This window comes from Anser brachyrhynchus (assembly GCF_964034855.1).
Source record: "Anser brachyrhynchus genome assembly, chromosome: 5".
NCBI classification, from domain to species: Eukaryota; Metazoa; Chordata; class Aves; order Anseriformes; family Anatidae; genus Anser; species Anser brachyrhynchus.
Window position 1 is genome coordinate 12,653,205 of NC_137699.1, and position 21,015 is coordinate 12,674,219.

Here is a 21,015-nt window from a genome sequence, read left to right on the forward strand (position 1 = left end):
CTCGGCTGCCCTGTAGGAACACACCAGTGCCCTCTACAGCCGCAGCAGTCCCACTGCAGCAGCACCACGGCTTGACGGAGCGCAGCCTGCAACCCACAGGAACACAGGCAGAACCTGTCACTTGGTGGTCCCTTTGATCCCTTCTGTGCTAGGTTAGCAATGCGGCATAAAGGTTATCCATAGCCTTGTATTCAAGGAGCTCATTTGTGGGGAAACTACTGCCACTGCATGGCATGATATTACTCACTTCAAAATCGTGACTCAAATACTAGATTTAAAAACACTTTACTTACCTTGCTCCTGAGCTTTCAGAGGTTGGTCCATTAGTAGCTTTGAGCCTTCATCCTTCTAGCCCCTACTATCCTAGTAGGCTAGAAGCATGCTTTTTTTTTCTTTTTTTTTTCTTTTTTTTTTTTCTTTCTTTTTTTTTTCCCCAAATGCATTATTTTCTTTAAAAGGAAGCTGAGATTCTTAAACGCTTGTCTTGCATGTTCTTCTTGACCTCAGGAAGTTCAGATTAAGAAAAGCGAAAAATATTATGGAACTTGCAATAAAGTCATAAGAGGCACCAACACTTCACACACACACAAGAGAAAAGTGTGTGCACAGCCCCAGTAACTATCTTGCTCAGTAACCCATACCGCAGCTCATACAATCGCCATGCTCCTTTCCATCCTGAACTGGCACCTCAGGCCGTTAAAAGAACCCAAGTCTCACAGCCAACAACAAATTCCAATCTGAGAAAACCGTACATATTTTGTATTTTTTATTACATTCAATTTCATTACATTTATTCCCTTAACAGATATGCAAGGAAAGTCACCACATCCTTTGCTTTCTGGATGCTAGGGATCTGCCGTAGCATTACTGCAGTGTTTCTCTGATCCTTGGCAATTCACTACATCGCCCCACCCCTGCCCCAAACTACCTCATGCTTTATGCTTAAATCAAACACCAACACTGGACACACACATACATCCTGTAAAGACCTTTCTATGTATGAATGACAGACACAGCAATGGCCCTGCAGTCAGGCACAAGCGTGCAGCATAAGGAAAGCACTGGACACATGATAGCATGCTCAAAGTAGAGGATGATATCCGAAGAGGAGCTATACCCAAGTTCATGGCACCTTGGCTTTTCTTACGCTCCTTTCACATCTGCATTTAATTTTCTGACCCTTGGAGTGAGCTGGCACCTGGGAGCCGCTTTGGCTGAGCCTCGGAATAGATCAGGAAGCCTGTGAAGGTGATGTACTTGCCATGGTTGCTGTAGGCACCGTAGCCATCATGCTGATGGCTGTAGAGCCAGACGGTGTCCCCGTATTGCAGAGGCAGCATGATACTCTGGCTCTGCATCTCCCGCCTCTTGGAGTGGTTGTCATCGTAGATCATGGCCTGCACCTCATTGTGGTTCTTCATAAGTTTCACTGACATGGTCTTAAAGGGCATTTTGCCAATGGTGAAGGAGAAATAGTATGCACCAGGTATGCGGCATGAGAAGATGCCAGTGGAGGAATTGAAATCTTTCCCAATATTCACAAACTCCGTGTCAAATGTGATCGGCTCATGCTGGGTTTGCTTGTCATCTGTCCCCAGGAGACTTTGTGAGCGAGCAACAGAAAATGCAGAGCGAGGGTCTTGCTCCCTCTTCGGCTGATCAGACAACATGTGTCGCTGGGAAGCTTCATTCTGCTCTCCTGGAAGCTGCTGAATATTGTGACGGGAAGGCCCCAGCTCTTGAGAGCTAAGAGCATTTTGGAAGAAGGCAGAAGTGTCTGGGTAGATTAGGTAGCCATTGAAAGTTGTATAGGGGCCCACATTGCTGTAAAGAGCATACTTGGGGTCTCCATGTAAACGCAGCCAGACTGTGTCACCATAGTCAAGCTGCAGCATGGCACTCTGGCTGGCTACCTTCCGTTCCTTGCGGTGATGTTCATCATACACAATCACTTGCACCTCATTCTTGTTTCTCATCAGCATGACAGACAAGTTTTTCTTTGGGTATTTCCCAACTGTGAAGGAGAAGTAGTAGGCTCCAGGAATCCGACACCGGAACAACCCAGTCTTGGGATCAAAGTCATTGCCAATGTTCACATACACTTTGTCAAAGGTTATGACCATCTCAGAGCTCCCTTCCATGCTGCTGGTTCGGGCCACCGAGAAAGCAGAGCGAAATTCAGTATTGCTGTCTACTGGGAAGCCATCTGTGTGCATTAAAATCATGCACCAGAGGAAGCCAATCAGAATCTGAACCTTCAGAGTCATCATTGTATCTGAAAAGAAAAAGAAGCACATTTTAGCAGGAATCCCATTAATTTCCAGCTCATACTCCAGCTGAGACCCAGACCTGAATCCTGCTAAATAGACATCAAAGTCTATGCAAAATATTGAGAAGTTCTCACGGCATTCTCTGATTAGTGTACGGGACTGTATCTCAGTTCATATTCCAGCACCATTTTGATATTTTCCCAGTGACAGCTGGACTTTTTTTTCCTGTACTTCTAGGAAGAAAAAAGAATCTTCTTCTCTGAAAGCCTCGCTATCCTATAGTTTGTCTGCAGAACACTGTGCTGCTCACACTGCAGAGGGATCTCAGAGCTTTCTGGGGCTTTGCCAGAGCTCTCTTTTGTAGTGGTTTATTCATAAGACCACGGACGAAAAAAAGCCCTACACAGGCCTTGTATTATGTAACTGAGATCCAGCTGAAGGGCAGGGAGAAGAGGACATATGCTCCCGAGATTCCCATGCAGATGTCATTGCCTGGCACTGCAGCAGCTGTTTCACAGGATGCAGAAACTGGAAGCCAAGTGAGTTGGTAGGCCCCATTACTCAGACAGACTTCACTGTGGAGCTGTGAGGAATGCAAAGAAACTGGAGGAAGAAGGATTGTTTAGGGAGGAAGGAAGACAATGGAGAAAGTGAATGAAATGGAAAAAAAGAAGGAAAATAAAAGATAATTAAAAGGCAAGTCTCCCTGAGAGAGAGTTTTCTCTGAGGGAGAACTAAAAACACCAGAAACAAGGAAACAACTCACTATCTAGAGAATAGACCACAGAGAAAAAAACTTCTCTGACCCTTAAAAAAGAGGGATAAGTTAGGAGCTAATGGGATTTTCTGCCTCTATTTTCTTTGAATTTTTTTTTGGATTGAGGCCAAAAATCATCTATTAGTGCTTTCAGGCTGAAAACAAAACTGCCAGTCATTCCAGTGAGAAGCTTCTCCCTCTGTCACGTCTCTGTGCTTATTAAAATATCATTCAGGCTGGGAAGCAACTGCCTGCTTTGCAGTCTGCCCCATCTGTCACCCTAGAACTGGTGCCTTGCCAGCCAGCAAACAATGAATTCACAGACTGGCAGAACAGGAGCAAACCACGCTACTCATTGCGGGATGGGTGAAAATAAATCCTGAATTAAAAATGATAAAGGGGTAAACATTTGAAAAAAATGGGGGATGACACAGTAATAGAAGTAAAGCAGATGGAATCCACATAGACTGTGAGGAGGTAATGGGATCCCGCTTTGGCACGATGCGTTACCTGCAATAACCAACCAACAAGAATTCAGTTTGACCCACAGTCCCTGCTCCCTCATACTTGAGAATAAAACTGAAATCTGAAATGCAACTCTAATAGCTCTGAAGGCAGCAACAAATTAAATTCTTACCTAACTATTGAAAGGGACACACTAACAAAGACAAAAAGAAATATCCCTCCTTGTTCCAATTTTACATTAGATCACTCCTCACAAGCATCTCAGTATTTTCCTCCATGCCTCTGAACTCAGAACGCTTTGCCCAACTTTGACTGATTTGACTCCTGAGCATACCACACACCCTTGGGATCCCATGGGCTGCACCGATGAGTGTTGAGAGAGATGACTGATATATCGAGGTCACTCTGAGTGTTCATGGAGATGAAAGGAGATCCCTGTTGACTGGAGAAAGGCAAATGTTGCACCCGCCTTCACAAAGGGCAAGAAAGATAACCTGAGGAACTACAAGCTGGCTGGACAATTAGCCCCTGACTTTGCTTCCTGGGAAGATCACGGAGCATGTCTTCTTGGAACACAGTGCTGGGAAGACAAAGAAGGACATGACTGGGAACGTTCAGCTCAGACTGATTAAAGGTAGATCATGCCTAACCACACTGACTGCCTTCTGAGATAAAACGACTAACCTTACCCATGACGCTTACAAGGAACTAACCACCTGTCTGTCTCTCATCCAGCAAATTAATTAAAGAAAGCATTTTTAATGTAACTATTAAGCCATAGCTAATGACATGTATCTGCTTCCATGCTGTCTTTTATTTTTCCTCACTTCGCCTTTTAGCTTGTGAGCTCAGGGCGAAGACTCTCTCTCTTCCCATGTCTGTACTGCATTTGGCCACTGCTGCAGTTTAAACAATACTAATAGGCCCTAACATCTCACCAAGAACTAAATGCCAAACAGTCACACTGTGAGCTTAGCCTCTGGTTCTGCAGAATTATTTCTGCACAGTGCTACATCTAGCACGGCAGGCTCATTTCAGCTTCCAGCTTAGTAAAACAGTCCCTAAAGGCAAACTTGTAAAGGCTGTTAGATGTTTGTGATTCATACTCATCCGTTGTTATCCCAATGATCACCATGGTGTGGCCACACGGAGAAGCAGGCTGACTGTGACATTCCTGAATGCTCTTGAGGCAAAAAATGACAGCAAAGTATTAAGAATGCATGTTTTTAGCCACACTATATGGAAGTTGGGGAATATACTATAGGCAGGACACTGCTGGCCAATCTCGAAAAGACAAAACAGTTTAATAAACTCTACAGTGAGTCTGACCTTGTGTTTCTTCATATGACCGCTATCCTTGTTTCTGTCCCAAAGCTAGTTTCTCTGTAATATGGTCGCTTTGCAAAGGTTGGATCTCTCAGTTACAGTTGCAAAGACTCCCTGCTGCTGCAGAGTCTCTTGTTTATCAGCTCTTCCCAGTAACGTGCCGGCAAGTCATTTAAATAAGGCAGTTAATTATGCCATGTTTCCATTAGCAAATTGTTTCCTTGACAGCTCCCACTCACCACTTTCAGGACTATTTAGGTTCTTTAGCTATTTAAAATAATTTAGAAAGTATCTAATAAGTGCCTCTCACTAAACCAATCTAAGAATCATTTGCCAATCATTAGGAAGACTCAGCTAACTACAGGGCTGCCATAAACAGAGGCAACTCACAGCTCCTGGACTTCAGAATTAGCATGGTAAGTCTGCAAGATAAAGCTTCCAAAATGCTTCATTGCTGCCCAAGCAAAGGCAGAAGTCCTTGGGCAAAGGTGCTCAAGCCTTTTCCTGTGATAGCTTTGAAGGGAAGAGAGAGCATCAGGATGTGATGGTCATGGGATTTGTGGTGTCAGCCTTGAGTTCATGCTGTGGCATAAGTTTGGAAACTGCAGGGTGAGAGGAGAGACTCAGGCCAGAGGCGGAAAGTGGGCCTTCAGCATGGGTCACACGAGTCACACACAGCAGCTGTGTTGCCCTCATTCCATTTATGTATGGAGCAGGGTACTTTGTCTGCCACCCTACCAATCCTTATTATAGGTGCCCCTGTGGTGTTAGCGCAGAGGTATACGATGTAGCCAAGCAGATCCAAGGCATAAATACGGAGTGCTAGTGCCTTTACACCAGGCAGTACTATTAGGGGACAGCAGCCTACAGGGAAGAAGACAAGAAATTAATTTTGGAAGAGGAGGCACAAAAAACGTGATGGAGCTCACCAGTTCTCAAAGGCACTGACATTACATCAATGACCTGAAAAGACTGGACTAAAATGGCAGTGACTCACATAGCAGGCCAGGAATTGCTAACCCTTTTTTTGGAAAGAAAGTTACAGAATTCACCATGTGCATGACCCAGGAAACTTTAATACCTTTGTGTTAGCTGGAGGTGATTTTTCTGTCCTGAAACAGAATCAATCCCACAGTGGAAAGACAATTAGCTTTATTCTTCTATTGAAATCCATGGATTTTAGTAAAGGACTTTCAATAATAGAAAGGTCACCCCATTTCTAGTCTTGCAGGTCAGATCTTCTTGTAAAACTCAAGAGGGTTTTCTTTTTATTCCAAAATATTAATGAGCCAGATTCCCTAATCCTACCTTTGGCAAGAGTCCTTTAATTTCCTAAGATCATAAGATCACTGAAAAATGACATAAGAAACCAAAGTGAAGCAATGCAGCTGGATTCACTGTTAGTAAAAGTTTGCAAAATCATGTAAGCTACAAGAGCAAAGCCCTGTTCTTCCAAGCTCTTGCTCTAATATTTAAGGACAGTTGCAAATGTTTCAATTATTTGAATCAGTGAAAGCCTGCGTAACGAACAGCTTTCTTGGGCTATGGTTAGCAAGATTTTTTTTCCCCAGATACCACATACTGTCTGCTCCACTCATTGGATACAGATTAAGAGCATCACTTCTCCCAATATCAAAGAGAAATTTATTGTAGCAAATCCTCAAAAGCAAAGTCAGTATAAAGAGTACTGTGTAACAAAATCTGGGACTCACTTAGGACTTTGACCTTTCTCTGCTTTTGATGAATGTGTTTTTTTGAACTCTGCATCAATCCAGAGAGGTGAATCACTGTCTGAAGCATTTGGGATGCTTCTTGGAAATTATAAGCCACACTTTGAATCACAGAACTGTATGGCAATAATAAAGAAAGTACTTCATTTTAAATGTTTCCTTCAGTCAAGGGAGTCTGTCAGCATAATAAACCAGCTTCTGTATACCCCAAGATCTGTGGAGAGACAAAAATTCTTTTGAAATTCCTCAACTCTGGCCATACTCAGGAAAAGGAAATGGAGAGACTGTATTTTGGCAGAAGCTCCTAATGTTAGCCTGCGCTTCAGAATATTAATGAAAACTTCTATATTTCAACTGAAATTCTAACAACTCTGTTTAAGCTAAAATGATGATATATAAAATGATGTATATGCACTGATCAAAACAGAAACATGATAGTTTTGATATTAACCTTTTTTATTCCTATAACAGCATTCAGGGAAGTTTGTTATACATGTTTGCTGTGCCAGGGTGACACACCACGTCATCCATTTTGACTATTATGTGCATGTATAAATGTATTAATTTAGAAAGGCAAAGTGGTGTTTTAGTAGAGAAGAAGGCTGAATAAACTCTAGGTGGGAGCCAACAATTATTCTAACAGACTAAAATGTAATACACATTTTTTACATACTTTTTTAAATGAACAAATTACAAAAATCCAACCTTCCACTGCATACACAATCCTCAAGCAAACAAGACCAAAAAAACGTAAAGCAAAGAAACATACTCTAACACTGATCTGAAGGGAAAAACAACAGAAAACATTATTAGAATATTTGAGTTTAAACTACAGTGCATAAAATGTGTTGAATTCTATGAAGTTGTTCCACACTTGCAGTTAAACAGACTGTTACTAAACTGTAATTGAAATCACACCAGCAGTAAGTAGTAAAAAAACCCAAGCTACTGCTAGGAATGAGCTCAGAGATAAATGGTTTATGTGAAAGCATAGGCCAGAGGAGACTGAAAACTGCAGCCTGAGAAAGCCAGAAGTCTCTGTTGCTGTCCAATGTTTATTTAACATTGCTACCTTTAGACATAAAACACTGAGACCATTTCTACAGCAGGATTTTTTTCATGGATCCAGTTACAGCTGCAGTAATGCCAAGGTTAAACCACCTCCTTTCATGCCCCAAACCTTATTTCCTATTTTCCTGGATTGCGTGTGCATTTCTTTCTACTGCACAAGAGATGCTGAGCCTGTGGAACACGGCTGTGCTGAAGCGTCCTGTTTCTTCGAGAGCAGCCAGGTTGCTACCCCAGAAGGCAGATCACACTAGCATAAATGATTAACTGAGACAGGTTTGCCTGGAATACCAGGAGCATTTAAAGAATGTAACTCACTTTGACAGCATCTACCGTAAGGATCTCAGAGGGGCTTTGTGATGATTTTACATTAAACTTCTCATCTTGCTTAAATTAAGATATTCAAATCACAGTAGTCTGCAAAGAAGCTTGCTAAACTGCACATTGCTACACTCTGCAAAAGAGCTTTTAAAAGACGCTTACAATCTACAGGCCATAGGATAGGGAACTTGGGTAAAAGCAAGCAAATGCAGCACATGATTTCTCACTTTTACTACGCTGTTATAAGGTCAAAACAAAGAAACAAAACAAACAAAAACCAAAACCAGCCTCCCCCTGCAGGATTAAAGGTGCTAAAATGAAAGAGTCAGTCAGTAGGACAGTTCCATTTCATCATCTGACCAGCTGGACTCAACAGGCACGATTCTGTTGGTGCCACAGCAGTGATAAGGGAGAATGTGAAGAAGGCAATGGTTACACAGAGGTTCTCCTAAGAGGCAACAAGGGAGAAAGTTTACACATGTTTGTGTAAGTTTATGGGTTGGAGACAAAATCCGAGAACCTAAGGAAGATGCAGATTGGCTCAGTATCACAGGTTACTCTTTTCATTTTTCCTTTTCAATATGAGTTTAAATAGAAAAAGAATTTTACAATTTTTTCCCCCCAAGAACTAATGCAGCATGAGGACTTTAAAGGGTTGACAAAGACTGAAAAGGCAATTTAGACAGCCTCACTGAACAAAAGTTTGTTTGTAGGTCAGACAGATAGCTGGCCTAAGCTGTCTAGCTTATCCTGTTCTTAGCTCAGGACAGCTCCCACTCCTTCTATTACGTAATGAAAGTCTAACAACAGTTCAAAGGCATAGGCATAGGTAGTTATTGATTATTTTTAATCACGCTTTCCTCTACGCATCTAAGTAGCAGTTTCCTTCAGTACAGCTGAAGGAATATTTTCATCCTCCAAGCAAGCAGATCAGAACGGGAGGTTCCTAATTTGTTCTCAGAGTTGATGCCCCATTTGTCAGTTTTCCTTAAATCCTTAATCGTAGCAAATGTTTAGAGAAAGTAAGGGAAATTTCATTAGGATTAGAGTAATTCTTCCAGTTAAACACAGGCTGTCCTGGTCTTCCTGCCTGCTCCATACTGCTACTTTCATTCACATGCACAGTCATTCAGCAGACTGCTCAGGCACAGCACTATCAGCTGGGAAAAATCTTGCAGTGATCCTTTCATGTTCTCATTTCTCCTCATTAAGAATGAAAACAACTGTTAATAGGAGGTATATCTGTCCTAATGGGAACCTGTGGAACCTGCCACCCATGAAAGTACACTAAGCAGGAAAGTCATTTTGGCTGTCTGTACATTACAGGAGTCACAACTTCAGTTGTACCAATCTTCCTGTTGAAGACTGTTGAACATGAGATTTTGGAGATATCATAATGAGATACTGGAACCTGTAGCGTAATCTCAAAGTTTGTTCTTTGTCATCTCTGCCCTCAGTTTACTTTCTGTAAGTCTGTGCTCTTGCACTTTGTATCAGAAAAGATACGATTTTAATATAACTAATTGCTATGTAAGGTCCTATGGAAAAGAGAACAAGTTTTAGATTTTTCTTGTCTGTTTTCTTCTCTGTCTTATGCACACCTTCCCTTCCTCTCTCTTGCTTGAGCGGGCACACGATTCTCATCTTTCCTGGAACTCTGTGCCTGCAGTAGCTGATTCCAACCAATTCCCCACTCACTGGAATGCTGCCCTCCGGTCACTGCTCTACGACCTGCCACATTACCCACATGGGTAAAAGCAAGAGGGGATACGCTGGTTCTTGCTGCTTGATCGTTGCATCACAAGTTAGGATGAGCTTGCGGAGTCCAATAATCATCCCCTAAGGAAATTAATGGATAGCTGAGTGCCAGCTGGGATTACTTGCAAAGACAGCAAAATGCATTTTGGTATCCTAGTCATGTCTGAGCTCATAGGCTGCTAAGAGTTTATTTAGCAATGCAACAAAAGATGTTCACAAGCTGGGTAACTCTGGTCCCTCTCTTGATTACCTGCAGTTAAGAGAAAACTTTCAGAATCAATGAGATTTAGTTCCCTTTGATAGAGCAACCTGTAACACTATGTTTCACCAATGAAAACATAACTGCTTTTGTCTTTTATCCATCAAAGGCTGAACTACAGCATACTTTGAAAAATATCTCGTGCTATTGACTAGTACGTTCCAACAGTAGGCTTCACAAATCCACCTGAAAAAAACCCATCCTACACAGGGATATTTGCCTACAAGAATGCTGCTTTCCCTGAGAGTTTTTTTTTTTTTTTGTCTTGACAGGTAAGGCAGGAAAGCATGCTGTCTTTTAACATCTGCCATCACACTCAGCCAAAAAATCACCTTCATTTCTTTTCATGTCCTGCTGTTTTATTACTGTGAAGGTACTCACAGCACACTGCGAATTGCACTGCAGTGCTGCTTTTTGCTGCCAACATGCTGCAACATCTCAATTTGGAAATTCACTGAGCTGTGGTTTACTGAAGAAGGTGATCCAAAGCATTAAGATCTGTGTATCTCCATGAGAATTACTTCCATCTCTGCTCCGGCACACCTTCCTTTCTGCTTCTTTTTCTTCTGGGGCAGGACATAGGCCTGAGCTGGAGAACTGAGAAGAAACAACCGTGATGTACTCAGCACCAACGCAGAGCCCAGTATTACTCCAGGATGAAAATCCTGCTCTGCCAATGAAGTCCTGCAGTCCACATAATGCGTCTTAGTATTTGTTGCTTGACATGAATCACGGTTTATCAAATTCTAGGTGTGGTAGCATTCTCTCTTTTATGTCCACAGACACACAGTAAAAAGTAGCAAAGCAAGGCAGGAAAGTTAGTCATGTTTGTTCACATTGACTCTTCACAACCCTCCATGTGTGGTTCCTCACTTCCAGTGGTCTTTCCTGGCAAATCTCTTGTAATGACACCTCTCTGTGGAAAGCCTATAGATAGCTGCAACCTGAGCCCTATCAGTTTTTTTATCCATTTTACAAAAAAATATTTCTCAGAAGGCTACAGCTGGTGCAAATAAGACAGCCAGGGCTGTGAATTCATCCCTGATATCTTCAGGAAAACACATGTTTTTGCTTACACTTTTAAAACTCTGAGCATATTTCCATCCAGAGATTTAACCAGTTTGTCATCTTCTATAACAAGAAGCTATGAATTTCCTCCATTAAACCCTGTACAATTCAAGTTTTCACAAATGTGCTTTTGAAATTGGATTTTTCTGTGAAAATATGACACAGAAGTGCTGCTGGCCACAAGGCAGAGTGTACTGCCTTGGATGCAAGAACAGAGAGAAGCATTTTCAGAGCAATATCCTTACATAATTTCACACACATGATTCTACAAAGCTTTCCCATACCTGCTTTCTGTCTTTGTATTGTTTCCAGTATTTAAAAAGGGCCCATTCCCTCTTAATGGCAGTAGAAATGTTTATGTGTCTATTTCTGTAAAAGTCCATCTGCACTGGGAAGCTGCTGGTAAAAGGCTTTGGCATTACCATCAAAAAGCGCTGCTGGACACTGCTGTTCACTCATCAGTTCCTCATTCACACAGAGAAAGTGCTCAGAGCCTGTCAAATGTTCACATATTCCAGTCTCATCTGCGTGACCAGACAGCTTCTTCTTAGGCAAAATTGCCCTTGCCAGCTTGAAGCTGCTGCCTCTGATTTTCGCTTGTAGAAAAAGAATTTTGCTAAAATACTAAAGAAATGTCTGCAGCAACACACCGGAAGGATTTACCTTACTTTAAGACTGTAACGAGGCAAAATATAAGAGAAAAAAGATGAATTAATGTGAAGGATATGGCTGCTCTGAACACTGCTACGCATATGCTTTATTTAAAGTAAGCTTGGATCCTGTTATTTTGCATTAAACATGTGGTGCATGCTGAAGTGCCATTTGCAATAGCCTACACAATTTCTTCACAAGCACACTGGGAAATTTCAGCCATGCGCCCTGTAAGCAAATGTTCATATTCAGTGCATATTTCAAGCCAGCGCTCCTTCTACTCAAATTCTTTCAGTTTCCTATCTTCCTTCTAGCTGCTTCTGTCCAAAACTCTCCCTTTTCATGACAACTATCAACAGCTTCCAACAGCGGATTACCACCTGCAGAACCCCCTCCAGCATGTCCAGTCGTATTCTGCCCAGCCTCTCAGATTTCCTCCCAGGTTTCATAGAGAACAACCCTTCCACATTGTTGCCTCCTCCTACTAGTAAAACCGAGATTTTTTACATTAGCCATCCTTTGCTTCATTTCCTTCCAGAACCACGTTGTTTCAAAACTGAACCTGCTTTAGCATCAGGTCAATGTAAGCCTTCTTTTGGATACCCCTTCTGCCTCCCAGATAAGGACTGGGTTGGGAAATCAGTTTTACTCATATGAAAAGTAAAGAAAGCAAAGGGAAGGATGGGAGAAGGATTAAATAAACTCAGGCAAAGCAATAGGAGCTAGCGTGAATCACTGGTCAGTCCTTGGGTAGAGGGGGTGCAAATTTACTTGGAAATATCTGGGGCACCAAGTGATCAGCTTTCTGAGTAAATCAAAGGTTTCCCAAAGTTTTCAAGTGGCAATGAAAAATGGAGGGAGAAGGGCAATTAGAATGTCATACTTTGTGCACACATGTCCCAAAGCAAATCAAAACATGAGGATTTCAAACAATTTATGGATAATTCCAGTGTAAGAGTGTTTAAACTACATCAGATTCTAATGCTAACATGATACAGTTCACTGAGCAACAGCTCCGTGAAAATAGCTTTCTAAAAAGCCCAGCTTAATTCTTCATTTTTGCCTTGTCCTGTTCATTCAGCACAGATTCTTTCCAGCACCACTTTGCAGCCTTTCAGTCCCAGGGTACCTGTTCTTGTACAAAGGATTCCCTATTGCCTGGTTGGTCTAAAAATCTCTTCCGCTCCTCCCAGTACGTCTTTAACTCCTCAGGGCTTTCCTTTTTGTCTGAGTGGAGACGTGTAAGGAAAGGAAAAATCCTTCTCCCCTTAGAGGTTTAAAAAATTCTTTGTCTGGACTCAAAACAAGTTCTGTTCAGGATCTTATGTGTAGCTTATCACTACAGCATCCAAAAGAGATGATCATTGCTCTCTTATTTCTTTCTACCTGTCTGCTCACAGAAATTCAGTATTTTTCATCATGCACAGGGGACCATCTGTTCCATTTATATTAAACAATATATGTTAAACCATGAGTACTACAGGACCTAGATTTTCTCTCCCTGGAGAAATGTCTAAAAAGATCACCTGCAGAACTATGCTTTATTTTATTTCATTTTATCTCTAAAAAAAAAAAAAAAAAAAGCATTTTTGGACTATGGTCTTTCATTCAAGGAGTATATTATTAGAAGAGCTTTTATTTTCAGTTCAGTTCACTTTGATAACTGCTTATCCTCATTGGTTTTTCTTCTTCCATATCATTGTTTTCAGCATTCATAGTCTTAATTAAGCATCTGTTTCAGTGAAATCAGAATGCCCTGTCCCCTATGCCTTCTCCAAAAAGAGCTCTTTTAACCATCTTCTAGTAAACTCTTTAAACTCTTACTTTTCTTTCAGGCTCTTTTCAAAAAGGGCTGCACCATATTCCAGGGGCTGCACTACCCTTGGATATTATACACGCCTTAGTACAGGACAACTAGACAACTTTTATTTCATTTACATTAAAAGAGCATGTTGCCTTCCTGAAATGTTAGAAAAGGTCTCAAAGCGAACTGAATAAGTCATATAGTGCAAAGAACTTTCCCAAGATAGGATCTAGCCTAATTTCATTCTACAGAGATAATTATCTAACTTGTTCTTAAAACGACAGAACAACCTCCCTGGACCAAATATTCAGCAGTTTTATTATCCTTGGTCCTCGAAAATTATTCTTACAGTCTAGAACAATCTTTCTGCTATTTCTTGCTTTCTATTCAATCCAGCCCAGGCCCAAAGAGGAGATCATTCCCTCCTCTATTTTGTATCTGAAGACTGTAGTATTCCCCTGACAGCTTGCTGGTCTTTGGGCTAAGTAATTTACATTTTTTCAATTCTTCTTTATCAAAGCATGTCATGCTTTCCAGACCTCTGAAGAGTTCTGCTGCCCTTCTCTGGACTCTATTCAGTTCGATCACACCTGTCTCAAAGTGTAATAATCAAAACTTTACAACGCCTCCAAACTGAGCTATAAGCAATGCTGAACAGAGCAGGAGGATTGCTTCATACGTCTTCCAGGCTATATGTCTTTTATATATCCTAGCAAGATGTTTGCCTTCTTTTGCAACAGCATGACATTGACTCATGTTCAGCTTGTGATCTGTCATAACACAGGTTCTTTTCTGCAGAGTTGCAGCCTAGTCATTTGCTTCTCTCTTGTGCTTATACAGTTGATTATTCCTGCCTTAGTGTAGCACCTTGCAGTTATCCCTACCAAATTTCATCCAGGTCTTTTTCTCCTCAGTTTTTCCAGTTTGTTGGAATAAGTTTGAATTCTGATTTTTTCCACCAAAACGCTTCAAGTCTCACAGTTTCATGTCCTTGGGAAATGTCATACACCCACTCTTTTTATTCGCATCCAGGAAACCTAAGAAAACACTGAACAGAAGCAGATCCAGGACCCACCAACACAGCTGTTGTATCAGTTTTAAGCAGCTTGTGGCCTCTCTGAAGGATTTGTACAGACGAAAAGCACACAGATTAGGAGCTCTTTATCTTTTAATGTTATTTAAAGAATATCTTCCTGTTTAGAAAATATTTTTTACCCAATTTATAGCCTCCTTTACCTGCTATGCTCTGCACCCCACCAAAGCAAATATTTCATGTACAGCCATGATCAAGAATTTCACTTTTTACTTTAAAACAAATTAAATCTCTCACTTACGCAACAACAAAAAAATCCTTTAATGTGTGAAATGAACCAAAGCCCATTCTGTCAGAATCTGCTTGTATACTGAGAATGAATAGGAAAGATGTAGCCATATCTCTTTGCAGACTTAGGGTTATATTCAAAATGTCATCATCTATTGCATTCACTTTGAGGTACACTAGCAGCACATATTGGAAGGGATGCACTAAGACATCTGGTAGATTTTGATGGGCTAAACATTTTCTTTGCATCTGCCCTTGACCAAAGGACTGCAAGTTCCTTCCTCAGAGCTCAACATCAGTCACAGCAGTCACGAACAGGCACATAATAGATAGTAAGCCATTGTGTACATGGGAATAAAGATGATCTGGTGTTCCTCCTGACAACAATGGCTTGAATCTGTCATCTAGCTCCTATTCCAGTGATCACTCCCACAGTCTCCCCAGATTCTTTAACCCCATATGGACAGTTTCACTGGCACTGTGGCTGGGTCTCTGACACAGCAGAAAATACACACGGAATAGATTAACCAGCTGTAGGGTGAAGAAGAAGAAATAAGACTTTATGAACCTGTACCGTTTCCCATTGGAGCCCTAGTAATCAACCATCAGCCTCAGGAGTAGTCTGACTGCTCTGCTCTGTGATCTGTTCCTGATTCTGACTGGGTTACCGCTGCTGGAAACCTCAGACCTTTGATTAGATGCAGCAGGAATTCCTCCTTTGTTCTCTAACCTGTTTGGAGGATATATACATCTAGAGAGGCTTTACAGGAACAAGAAAGCACTTGGGAAGAAAAGTGATTGACGAGAGAGTCAGCAGCACAGCAGTTGCACATTATTGACTTACCTCGTTTGAACATCAACCAAATTTCCTTTCCTGGCAAAGGTAAAGGTTTGGGAATGCTGAAATGAAGAATGAAGTCCTAATTTACCTGCACTTGGATATGCTGGGCAATGAGATCTGTACCAAATTTATGAGTGTCAATCAGGAATTAAGAATTGAAGCTTTTCATCTCTGCTGGGTGAAAACTGGAGTCAGTCAGGCAGATTTTTTTGATAAAGTATGACAAACTGTCAAATTGCCAAGCTTTAATGTGTATTCCAAGACAGTACAAAGATGTTCACCCCTACAGACTAGTCAGTAAGCTGTAATTCTAATGCAAGTTGAACTTCATTCTCCTTTACTATGCACCTTTCGAGTACAATGTACACTTCATACTTTGGGCAGTGGAAAAGAATGGGTGAATGGGAGAGTTCAAGGGTAAATCCGACCAAATCCTAACATCTGACTTCAGATATTGGTAACAAAGCCTTAGACTTCAGCATTTTTCAGACCAGTGTTTTTAAGCCAATTGCTCTAATCTCATGCCGTAAGAGACAATGTAGAGCATTGACTATATATGAGCATCTCTCGAGGAGGGATGTTTCTCAGCTGAGATTATTGTCTTCTCAGAGGTACTTTCCATCTTAGAAACCTACCATTGCTATCAGATTAGTTTATTTCAATGCTCTCTGCCTACAACTAACCATAAGAAAGTGAAATTTTGGTAGAATGACAGTAATCACTTGGAAACTCAGTGAATGCTCACTTTTGCATTCACACTAGCATCTTTTTCTCCTGGTCTTCATATTATTGGGTGTTATGCACAGGAAGTTCGAACTATTTTGGCTCTTTACACCTCAGACATACAACATTTCTCTGTCTGTGTCCATCTGGATTAGTGTCTGATGCATGAGTGAGAATTCCAACAACCAGAGATCAACAATCGGCTGTTTGGAAATATGTTTGCTATTAAAATGGAGAATATAAAAGCTGCTTGACTATAGACACAGTTATACTTCAGTAAGTATAGCTGCTGGCCTTTGTAGGTCCACCCAGCCTCCTGTATTTGGAAAATATGAATGGTGCTCAGTTTATCAATGAGCACTCTATGGAAAAGACAGCGCAATGGACAGCTGATCACACTAGTAAAACATAAATAACAACAAATAGGATTCCAAGTTTTGCCGCCAAATCCGTTTCCAATGTATTTCACGTCTGCACCTGTTTCTTCATCTGCAAAATAGCAACCGTCTACCACACTGACAAATTATCAGATTTAAACCAATACTGTGTTGAAGCCGTAGGTTCTACATTTTGGAAACCAAATGTACTTTTGTGGCATTAATTCTTCCAGACAGAAAATACAAAACTCATTTTTAGAGCCTCGTCCACTAACCATTCAGTACTCTGCTCTCAGCTTTATCACAGCTTTTTAGAGGGGAACAGAAGGGATGTAGAGGGTAATATTGCTCTACTGTGAATCCTCACGCTTCCTTGACGCACATTTTACTGCTATAAATTAACCCTTAAGAATGGCTACATGCGCAAACAGCTGCTATGTGCCTAGATAGGATCACAGACTCAATGGCAAAGTATTTCAAAGTCTTGTTACACATCATCTCCCTGGAGAAGGGAAGCTGTAGAAGGTTGCAATAGCATCAGAATGAATAATTGAAGCCAGGCTCATTCAGTATGTGCATAAACCGAAGGGTCACAATGCTGCCTGCTAGCCAGCTGGCGGTGCGGAAACTCACCGAGTGTCTGCGAGGTACATCAACTGGGGACGCTGACCCATTTCCCTAGGAGCTTCTGGGGAGTGGGTCAAGGAGATGGCAGTGGGATTGCCAAGCACATAGAGAAGGATCGAGCTAGATTACCTGACAGAATACTATATGTTCATAGAATCACAGAATGGGTTGGAAGGGACCTTAAAGATCACCTAATTCCTGCCCTATGCCGTGGGCAGGGACACCTCCCACTGGACTAGGTTGCTCCAAGTAGGTTACAGAACCGCTGCATACACCAGCCTCGGGAAAGCCCACGGGGCTCGGTTCCCCCGGGAAGCTAAAGCAGAGCCCCGTGCCAGCCTGGTGCTATTTCCCACCCGACAAACCGCCCCTGGGGAAATCCTCCAGGACGCCCTTCCCCATGGGAGGCTGACCAACCTAGGCTCCAAGCGGGGCCAAAATGTCATGGCCTTGCCTCCTCGCTCTCCCCATTTAATAGTAGAAATGAGAAAAACAAACAAAAAAGACCCGCGGGCACCGGCCAACGTCCCGCCCCAGCCCCAGCCCCAGCCCCGTTCCTGTCAGGTGCAGCCCGGCCGGGCCGGCGGCGGCTCTCCGGGCGCCCTACCTGCTGCCGCCCCGCGGCGGCGGTTGGCGGCCGTTGGCGGCGGTTGGCGGCCGTTGGGGCTCGGCGCGGGGTCGCGGCGCTGCCTGCGCACTGACAGCTCGGGAGCCGCGGCGGCGGCGGCGGGGAGGCGGAGGGGAGAGGAGGGGGCTCGGGGCCCCGCGGCTGCGGCGCCGAATCGGTGACGGGAGGAGGGCCCGGGGGCGGGCAGGGAAATGGCGGGGGGCGGCGGGGCCGGGGGAGCGGTGCCTGCCCGCGGGAGAGACGCCGGGAAACGGGGCCGGGGGCTCGAGCAGCAGCCGCGCACCGCAGCAGAGGCGCCTGCGGCAGCGGAGGGAGACGGGGAAGCGACCGGGGAGGGCCGGCGGCCGGAGACAGGCCGGGGGCGAGGGCAGCCGTGTGGTACCGACCCGTGGTACCGACCGGCCCCCTGTGGTACCGGGCCCTCCGGCCCCGCTCGTCCCTCAGGGCAGCGCTCGGAGGGTAAGGGCATCAGTGAGACCAAGCGATAGAGCTGGGAGCGAGATCGTGTTCAGGTCTGACCTCCTCCTGTGAAGATTTGTGAGCCCAAAAGCTCCTCTGTAGAGCAGCTGTATTATTTGGTCCAGCAAAAGCTCTTCTCTCTCCCTAGAAAGCTTGCCTCGCCTTAGATCATCACCTAACAACAACAGGGTGACTGCTTTTTCCTTTGAAGGTCTGCATTGATTTTTGCCGACGGCAAAGTAGCGGGCTACTCACATTACTATTCTATCCTGAGGAGCAAATTTGGGGGTTTGTAAATCATGTTTATTGTTAGTCCACTCAAATCATCTAATGCTGATTTCTAGAAAAAAAAAAAAAAAAAGTAAAGATTGGAACGGTTAAAAAAGGTTCTGGCTCTCCAACACCAAGGGTCTTCCCCTCTGCTATACAGCCCCGCTTTTGGAGAGGTACAGATGCCAGTGTCCTCATCTTGGAGCATGCCTGAGGCATCTAGTCATGCTTCTCCTAGAGGATGCTACAGCCTTTGCTGCTCCATTTTGGCAGGTTCTGCTTTCCAGCCTCCATCTCTACTTACCCTTCTTCTGGCAGGCACCAGGACTTTCCCTGTTGTATGCAGTAAGCACTGGACTTGCACACCAAGACATTTGAGTCGGTTCCCACATGGCCCCTTTCCACTCCTCCCCCTTCTTCACTAGGTGTTGGAGCTCACCTGCGCCCATGTACCAGGCACGAGGATGAGCCCCACAATTCACAGGGAGAGAATGAAAGGAAGCAAACAAACAAAAGGTACAGTTTTCCTCAGAGGCAGAGGGCTGGCAGGTGGAGTGACCAGCACATCATTTCCTCGTTATTATGAGGATGCAATTTATGGCGTAACTCTTTTCCCCAATAGCATATCTAAACTGGCGTGCACAACATTAAATCCATGCCTCAGTGCAAATCCTCGCTAGCCCTCTACACACCAGCAGCTGCTTCTGCCCCTATGCTATATCCTTCTTCTACCTCCCTTTAGAGCAAAGTGAAGGGGAAGCTGACAAGCAGAATGAGACGTGAGAGTGTTAGAGACTAACTCTCATGTAGTTCTGGTAGCAGCTGTCAGCTGAACAAAGTATCCTGGGTGGGCTCACATCCAGCTGGTACTGCTGGCTAAACATATTTTGTGCTCTCTTAACAGCTTCTTTACACATTTCAAAGGGCAGATTACTCAACACCCAATTTACTGCTCCTGGAAGAATGAATGGACCACTGACTTCCAGGAGATGAGAATGCGCATCTTGAACACAGCCCAGACAAATGCATTCCTTTAATCATCTAGCAATGATAGCAGTGATGTGTAATTTATCAACAGTATGATGGTAATGCTATTCTAAATATATATGTTGCCACTGAGGTCAAAAATGATTGAGTACTAAGATACTACAGTATTATAAGTTAGGCATATACTTAGCATTGTCCTGTCAATCCAGATGAGCTCTGCTCTGCTTCTGCCAGCTGTGCCTCTGCCTCTACTGGTCTTTCCTTCTCACCAAGGCAATGTGGCACATTGAGGTGCATGTGGTACAAGCCAGCAGAAATGCAGCATAAGATATGTTCTTGGGATTGAACTGTAATCCTAGGTACAGTAGGAGCAAACTAAAACCCCTTGAATGAATTGGCAGGGGTCACAGGGAAAAGGGTCAGCAGTAGGAAAACACAGAAAACCAGAAACCCTTGTAGCAGCTTACAACACAAAGTGAATAGACAACTGGAAAGCACTCAACTTATCAAATGGGTTTTAGACACTCAGCAAGTCACCTACTGAGGAACTTGTCTGGCAAAACGGAACAGAAAATTACAGAAGATATCTGATGGGAATTCTTGTAAGAAGGTGAGCAATGGATGCCAGTGACTCCATGATGTAAAGGGCAGATGAAGCCAACAGCACAGTGATAACAGGGCAGCATGCTGCAATTTTGCTGCACTTGATAGACATGAATGGTGATCCTTTTCACTGGAGAAGCAGCCAAAAAGACATAACATTGACAACAGAAGAAGAAGGTAGAAAAAATATTGTTTGAACTCAGCGTATGGCACACATAAGGTGTCAAGGAATTTAAAGATACATTTTGCTTGTTCATCTCCTAATGCTGGAGTCTGAGGAGCAAGGATAAAAAATGACAATTCTTTACTATAAAAAGAAGTGTGATATAACTGGCAAGCCTGAAGTATCAAGATGATTCTCATGGCTGGAATGTTGAGGGCTCACATAACCTAGGTAAAAAGGAAGCTGTGGTTATAATTTCAAGAAATTTACGGATCTATCAAGCATTTCACTGTGATAAAAGGAGAAAAGAATGTCAAAAATTCTCCCGGAGGGAACTAAGCAGGCAATTACTTCCTTAATGCACAAATATCTTACATAAAAAAGTATCTAGTGATAGCTGAGTTCAGAGATTTTTTAGTGTTAATAACATTTGCCTGACATTATTAAGAACTCATAGATCTGTTTACAAAATTGTTTTTTCCATCCAAATGAAAATAATATGATACTATATTTGATGCACACTATAAAACCATATTGAA

General features: G+C 42.9%; 1 protein-coding gene across 1 annotated transcript; it reads right to left on the minus strand.

Moving 5' to 3' along the window:
• Positions 1-751: 751 nt before the first annotated feature.
• On the minus strand, positions 752-18,613 carry C1QTNF4 (C1q and TNF related 4). The gene is made up of 2 exons (XM_080592571.1): positions 17,974-18,613; positions 752-2,275 (listed from the first exon to the last, which is right to left on the minus strand). Exons 1-2 carry the CDS (start codon positions 18,461-18,463, stop codon positions 1,167-1,169), a joined length of 1,599 nt encoding a protein of 532 aa, XP_080448697.1. The 5' UTR covers positions 18,464-18,613; the 3' UTR covers positions 752-1,166.
• Between the last annotated feature and the right edge of the window lie 2,402 nt (positions 18,614-21,015).